The sequence below is a fragment of the Aegilops tauschii genome, chromosome 5 (assembly GCF_002575655.3).
Source record: "Aegilops tauschii subsp. strangulata cultivar AL8/78 chromosome 5, Aet v6.0, whole genome shotgun sequence".
Taxonomy (NCBI): domain Eukaryota; kingdom Viridiplantae; phylum Streptophyta; class Magnoliopsida; order Poales; family Poaceae; genus Aegilops; species Aegilops tauschii.
Genome location: NC_053039.3, coordinates 477,240,925 through 477,248,898, shown reverse-complemented (window position 1 = coordinate 477,248,898; position 7,974 = coordinate 477,240,925). Strand labels below are relative to the sequence as shown.

Below are 7,974 nucleotides of genomic sequence, written 5' to 3'. Positions count from 1 at the left end.
ACTCCGTCCCATAATGTAAGACGTTTTTGCAAACTAACATAGATAGTAGACGGAGGGAGCAAAGAGAAGGGAGAAACACCGAAATTAAGAAATGGGCCAATCAAAGAACCGCTTATTTTTTAAGTCTGTCGACGCTGAATCTTTCAATTCGAACAATGCGGGAATCAATGATTGAATCTTGTGTGACCTAGCACCGCGAATTGGCAGATTCTGTTGCACCTCCCGGTGGTCGACAGCAAATCCACCTGCCATTCATCATGGAATCCGTCCTTGTGTGCATAGCGCTAATTGGGTACGGTTCGTCGCCACACACACATGTACACAAACTCACACAGCAAGACGCCGAGGCCCAGTGAAAACTGAAAACGATCGCAAACCCTCTCTACAAAAAGAAGAGAAATATTTGCAGTGGTGATAAAACTGAAGATAGGGACGTGCAGTTTTGGAAGCAAGCAGAGCACACACAAACCAAACCAAACCAACGATGACATCAGTGGAGTGCGAGAGGGGGAGCCCAGCCCTGCCCGGCCCTTCTTTAAGATCACCACCCGCCCCCATTGCCCTCTCCCACACCTCATCTTCGTCTTCTTCTCGCCCGGTGACACTCGAGAGCAAAGGAATATTCACCAGCTAGCTTGAGCTTGCTTGCTGATCGGTTCTTTCCGGGAGGGAAGCGTCGGGTCCTGTGTTCTGTCAGGCTGGCTCTTGACATGTTCAGATCCAAGGTCCAGGAGATGATCCTCAGGAGGAAGTCCAGGTCCATGAACGGCGCCGGCGCCGGCTGCGCGCAGCACGTCGGCAACTCGTCCACGGCTCCATGCGACGGCGGCAAGGGTGCTGCTGCTGTTGCTGCTCGTGCGCCGTCGTTCGCCGCGCCGAGACTGCTGCACTCGTCGTCCCTCCCCGCCGGCGGCCGCGCTGCGGTCACCGGGTCCGGGAGCCCCGTGCGGGACGCCGAGACGATGTCCGCCTACGCCATGAGCCCGACCTCCGTGCTTGACGCGTCGGTGGCCTTCGGTTCGCCCGGCCCGGCGGTGGACGCCGGGGGGAGCAAGCGCCGGCCGTGGTGCGACGGGTGCGCGGGGCCGCACGGGCTCGCCGACGTGCTGGACTGCGCCCACGAGGCCCAGCGGAGGAAGAACGTCCTCCGGGGCGCCGTGAGGGCGCAGGCGCCGGCGCTGGTGCGGTCGTGCTCCCTGGACCGGCGCGTGGAGTTCGGCGTCAAGAACAAGAGCTCCTGGCTGCCGCTACGCGCCGCCCGCGCGGGGGCGGCGGAGCAGGAGGACGACGGGCCGTCGTCGGAGGACTACACCTGCGTCATCTCCCGCGGGCCCAACCCGAGGACGGTCCACATCTTCGGCGACCGCGTGGTAGACTCATCGGCTTGCAGGTGATTACCACGGAGAAGAAGATACGGCCGGAACGATAAGAAGATCACGAAGTAGACTCTTGCTTGCCTGCAAATAGTGCCACGCCACAGGTCCTAGTCCCTGCGTTGTACCATGGGAAGCTGAGAGCACAAGGAAGGAATGTATTGACAAAATTTTGAGAGTAGGTTCGGCTACCATTTTTCCTGGAGATAATTAAACAGAAGCTGCTTAAGCTAGCCGCTTCAGTCGAAATGCCGCGATGCCTTTTTTTTGTAAATTTGTGAGCTGTGACTTGGAATGTTGACTTACAAGTTGTTGTTCATCTACACCAAGTAGTGTGAGTCGGGTTGAATCTACACCAAATTGTTGGTGTCACAGGATGGCTTGTCGTGTGACAATTACTGTCAGATTCTTGGAGAATTGCTCGTCTTCCCTGATTGCTTCGCCGTTGTCCCTTTGCCGTGACGTGATCTCCGATAGTCCGATATGACTGCGGCGAGGACAAGGTTCGTTTCCGTGCAATGATGGTCTGTCTCAACGTGACGCGCCTGCCCGTTGGCGTTTCTCTGAAGAGCTGGAACGAGCGGGCTGCAGCACATGTGGGCAAAATCACTGTTTTGACTCTTTTAGAAAAGTTAAACAGGATTTGACCCCACATCGAAAGTATTTCACGAATCTGACCTTTTTCATCGTGCCTGCAACGGGGGCGCTATGCACCACACTATAGCGCAACGTGGCACGGTCTCTCGACCATAGCGCCACCAACAAGGGCGTTGTGCTTCATACCATAGCGCCACTAGCAAGGGCGTTGTGCTTCATACCACAGCGCCATGCGAAGAGGCGCTATGGTTCATACCATAGTTCCCACACAAGGGGCGCTATGCCCTGATTCAGACCATAGCACCACACGCATACTTAAGCTCTTTCATGATTCATGACCGGGCGCTATGCTTGGCAGGAAGTTGATAAGTTTACAAGAATTTCACAGTTACGAAAACTTCACAGCAAGTCTACAATTACGACAAGTTCGCATCAAGTCCACAATTACAACAAGTTTACAAATAGAATCTAACTAAAGTGACAACTTCAATAGTTCACAAATACATCTACTTCTTCCCCCTCGCCTGCCTCACAACCTTCTTCGTCCCCGGCTCCACTCCGACCCTCTTCAACCTCCTCAGAACCTTCTTCGGTGCCGGTTCCTCCTCGTCCTCAAACTCGTTCTCGGACTCGACAACGGTCCTCTTTTGTTTCTTGTTCCATGCCTCCGGTGTATAACGGTTGAAGGTCTTTCTAGGCTTTAAGTTGAAGTGACGCCGCTCAATAGGCTAACTAGGCTGAGGTGCATCATCCATAAACCCCCTCAGGTTCATCTCGGCGGCCGCCTGAAAAATAAGGAATGTGTTTGAGTGGAATTGCATCCAGCAAGAAATTCAGCATTCTGTTTGAGTAAAGATAAATCATAAAGTAACATATAGCTTGTTTGTGGAACACAATTCACAAAATACGAATCATAGCATCAACTTTGAAACATGCAACAAGCAATGTTCAGTTCATAACTCCACATGGTAATTAGCAATACATGTGGACTCTAGAACTACACTTATACATATATACGGGTGCACATGATGATGGGAACATTCGTCTATGCAATCACAGCATGATGAATATTTTATATGCAAGAATTAAAAAATATATGGTAACACAGATTTCATACCTCCTCTTCAGAAGAAGTGGACCTCGACTGGGTGGGCATGTCGGCCTCGACAGTACGGCAACCAAGAAGATGAGCTAAGGAACGTAACCGAGTAGCGCTACACTGTGACATTGCGAAATAGAGATTTTATTGGATTTGAACACAGAACATGTAAACAAAAAGCTCTCACGACATACCTTAACAAACTCTCTAAGGGCATTCTCAGAATTCCTACCCTGAGGTTGTGCGAGTGCTTGGCCGGCTTCACTAATCTGGCGTGAGATCTCAGTGCGCTATGAAAACAAACATGTCAACAAGAGAGCTCTAGTTATGTTGATACGTCGAAAGGGGCAAAACTTACAATAAAGTTGATCACAGGAGCGAATCCGGTTTGTCTGCCCTCTCTGATGAGCCTGTTATACTCAAGGTTGGTAGTCCCTTCAAAACCTGTGGGCGCCTCCAATATGCCCTCCTCATAAGCAGGCGGGCATAACTCCACACGGGACTCGCTAAGAAACCAACGAAGATATTTGTCAAATGCAGCTTCATCGTACTCTTGGAGATGTACTTGTCGGTTATCATTAGCCACCCTCACGACGTAATTCCATTTCTTGATGAACTTGTCATGATATGACTCCCAGTTCTTGATCTTCTTCTGCTTCATTTTGTCCAAGCTTCATATTGACAATGACAAGTATTAGTAGCCTGAAATAGTATTACAATGCTAAAGACAGAAGATGCACTCTCACCCGTGAAGCGCGACACCCGTGTCCTTCCACTTCGGCGGTGTATCCTGAAATAACCCAAATTGGGTCATCACACGCTGTGGAAGGTGGAACTCGACTGCATATAAGCATATCAATGGGCACCGCATCAGCCAAAGATGTGATTCCTCCGTGCACTTCGGGTTCAACTGGAAATCAGGGATGAAAGCAAAATTGTCCCGCGCTCCATATGGCTGCCATGTCACCTACAAAATAGAACAAGCAGGGAGCCAATAGAAAAAATTGGAGCTAATGATATGCATCTAATGTTAACATTTTTTATGACAATAATATGCAACGTTAAAAAAACTCAGACAAACTGGGAAATTTCAATATTAACATGACAATTATTACCTGCTCGGAGGTTAGCGTGTCAAACTCATTGGTGTGTACATCCTGTTTGGGTCACCAGTGAACTCTGAAACCTTGTCCCACTTGTACGCCCATGTAGGCTTCCGTAGCGGGTTGTCATGATCATCCCAGGCGTCATAACCAATCACTCTCGGTCGTCCAACTGAGAAGTGTTCCCACATCCAAACCGAAAGTAGGACCAACGGACCACCAATACTAGCTTCATCTTTGTGCCTACAACACGCCTCATCCAACTGCACATAGAGGCACAAGCGGTATGATTAGAGAATGTCTGGAGGTGTAATATCATGAAAAAATATGTACAAGTGATTACCTGACGGTACAAGTAGGCCAGTGCCGCCGAACCCCAGCTCTGTTTACTATCCCAACCAGATAATGCCTTCAGCCACATCCACGGAGCGGTCCTGCCACCACCATCAACAAACAGAGTCCTCGAGATCACATATCACAAGTATGCGCGTGCATATTGTTGCACCATCTCCTCACTAGCATCATCGGGGCATTGGCTAAAATGTTCTACAATCCAGACATAAGTCGCGCCGGCGGGGACTCTGTTTTTAGTCGGGTCTTCTGGCACCGCAGGAACCGCACCGATAAGCTCAAACATCCTAGCGCGCCAACCAGCAGCACCAGTGCTAAAACAAACAGGAACTCCCTCGATGGGAAGTGCCAGGATCATCGAAACATCCTAGAGAGTCACAGTCATCTCCCCAGTCCGGAGGTGAAAACTGTGAGTCTCCGGCCTCCAGCGGTCAACAAGCGCGGTGATCGCACAAGGGTTCATGCTTGGCGTCGACCGAGTGACAAGCTGGATGAACAGAAGGAGTCCCAGCCTCTCAATGTACTGTGTGTACCGCTCATCATATCTCATCTTATTGGATGAAGCCTCATGAGCCCTTAGGCGCAGGGGACAAAAGACCTGCAAAAATACAAGTTAGAACATTATAGATCCATGTAAACTAAGAATACAAACTAGAATAAATCAGTGACAAAATATTCAACTGTACTGACAGATTCATTTGAACACTCCAATTGGCAGTAACATCAATGTACTAACAAGTATGAACTAGCATTATCAATATGTATTACCTGTCTCTCATCCGCCATAAGCCGCCCACGGTGACCCTTATCATAATGCTCACTGAGAAGTGTCATCCTACTTATTTGAAAAAAAGAATCATAACTTTAATCATTCAGAACATACAAGGCAAAGGTGCATAATAAAATGTTGCCGATGTTAGCCAATTGTCGTAGTAGCACCAATTTGTGTCTTGAGAAACATCAAAGCTGCATTTAGCTAATTAGACTACTCTTTCAGCGGGTGTGCTTAAATACACCGCTACTAGCTAATCAGATCATAGCTAAATGCAGTCATGCTAGGAATGTTAATCCTTGTTTTAATTTTCAAGAGCCGCCCAAAATGTGTAAGCTATGAATGTTAGTATAAACTGACACAGCAAGGAAGCCTTTGCTTCAATGTGCCTGATCAGCCAAGTTTGATTTTTGATTTAGATAGAACCATGGAGCCCCTAGGGTTTCACCTAAACATGTTTACTCAATACAATCACAATAATCCATACAAAACTATAACATGGTGATGAACTAGGGTTTCACCTAAACATGCAAAAATAGGGCCAATGTGATGGTTTTGTCGGATGAAATTGAGGGGGTCGGAGGGGAATACCTTTAGGGATGGATGGGCGACGAAATCCACACAAAAAGCTTAAGATCCAGCCGATTTTGAGTGAAGATTTGACAAGGGGAGAGAGGGGCGCCGCCGCCGCCGCCGCTGTCTCTGTTCGACTGCCCTCTGTTCGAGTGTGGCGTGGTGGGCCGGCTGCGGCTGCAAGGCAACGAGGCATAGCGCCGCAGACCTCGACGCTATTTGGGCCGTATTATAGCGCCTCCACGCCCGGCGTTATGATACGCAGCTCTGGGCCCGACGGTGCCACGCTGGCAGCGTCATGGCGCCATGAGACGAGGCGCTATAGTGTGGAGCATAACGCCGCCGTCGCAGGCGCGATGAAAAAGGTCTGATTCGTGAAATACTTTCAATGTGGGGTCAAATCCTGCTTAACTTTTCCAAAAAGGTCAAAACAGTGATTTTGTCCGCACATGTCGTGTCTTGCTCTCGAACAGAGAAGAATATTTTCCAGCGATCACCGGTTTGTCTGCATTTCGTACATCAGAGTTCAGAAATTGTCATCCAGGGTCAGACGGAGGGTGCTAATCAGGGACCCGGCCGCGGAATTTATCCTTCTTACATAAGATAAGAATCCTATCTGCAAACTTAGAAACAAAGTTGTGTTTGACAATAATAGGGTCACTGACCCATGTGTTTCAGTTAATATGATCATAAAATGGTTACATGATTGAAATATCTTGCAAAAAACCAAGGAAGAATAAAGCGAATGACGACCGGTGTAAGACATGTTGAACATGTTGCGAAGGAGGTCTTCAAAGTTGCGCATGGATGTCAACACGGCACCCGTCGGGTTCGGGTGCGGGTAATGGTCGCTCAAACCCTTACCCGTCTCATTATTTTTCGCCCAAACCCGTACTCATACCCGCACCTCGGGTTTCAAATTGTTTCCATACCCGTACCCGTCCCGGTGTGGGTAATATCAGCAGGTAAAAATACCCATCTCGGCCACCTTACCCAATTCCTTTACCATGTATTATTTAGCATTTCCGCACATATACACAACATTTGAGTATGTATATTTCAAAATTTCAACACATATATACCACATTTTAGCATTTCAGCACATATATATCAAGATTTGGTGTGCAATGGAATAAAAATTTATTAATTTTCATAAGTGGATAGCAATAAGCACATATGTTCTTTCTACTTTCTTCCAATTACAAGACAATTAAGAGGGACACAATTTTCTCTGATTTTATTTTATTAAAGTTACTTCTACAACTCCTACTTTGAAATTATCAAGTAAAGGAGACTACATAATAAGATCAACAAAATCAGAGACAAAACCATGAGTTCATAAATAAGATCAACATTTTTAAACAAGATCATGCACATGGGGTAAGGGGGATTGGGGGTCGAGGCTATCGATTGTGTTCCCTACGCGGGTATGTGGGTATGGGTATTGCCTTTCCATACCCGTACCCGGCTTACCCAATGGGTACAATTTTTTCTCATTTACAAACCCATGGGTATTTATTTTTCCCAAACCCATACCCTAATAGGGTTTTTACCCACCGGGTTCGTGGGTTGCGGGTACCCATTGTCATGTTGACATGGATGGAGAGCGGGGCGGCAAGACTTGAAGGATGAAGTGGCTACTTTCTCCTTGCTGGAGATGAAGATCTTTCTTTCAGCAGCCTAGTTAGCTTTGCTTTTACTGCTGTGTCGTAAAGACTTTATGTATCTGACATAAAAATGTTTGGTTCTGTCTGGATGTTGCGATCAGAGCAGCATTTTGCCCGTTCCAGGATAACACTCCGATGCCCATGTTGGGTGTGAGGCTTGTCTATGTGGGTTGCTGGGAGGAGGGAGGGATGACTCCCTCTCTCGTGGCAGCTCCTGCCTTTTGGTTATGTCCTTTTAGCTTTGTAATCAAGAAGCTTGTGTTTTTTATAATGAGAATCAAAGAGGGAGCTCTCTTTATAAAAAGGAAGAAGATAAAAACCCTATTGGGCGGTGATTAATTACTTTTTTCGATAAAGGACTTTTCATTGAATAGATATATCGAGGTGATACAATCGTATTGAAAGAAAGTCCGGCCTCTGCATAGCTAGATGCACACAG

General features: G+C 47.6%; 1 protein-coding gene across 1 annotated transcript; it reads left to right on the top strand.

Moving 5' to 3' along the window:
- The first annotated feature begins 206 nt into the window (after window positions 1–206).
- On the top strand, window positions 207–1,696 carry LOC109786488 (uncharacterized). Its single transcript, XM_020345060.4, has one exon. It carries the CDS (start codon window positions 711–713, stop codon window positions 1,392–1,394), a length of 684 nt encoding a protein of 227 aa, XP_020200649.1. The 5' UTR covers window positions 207–710; the 3' UTR covers window positions 1,395–1,696.
- Window positions 1,697–7,974: the final 6,278 nt, after the last annotated feature.

Excerpts from the sequence above, each read along its gene's own strand:
- LOC109786488 (XM_020345060.4), top strand. The coding sequence starts at position 711 with ATGTTCAGATCCAAGGTCCAGGAGATGATCCTCAGGAGGAAGTCCAGG.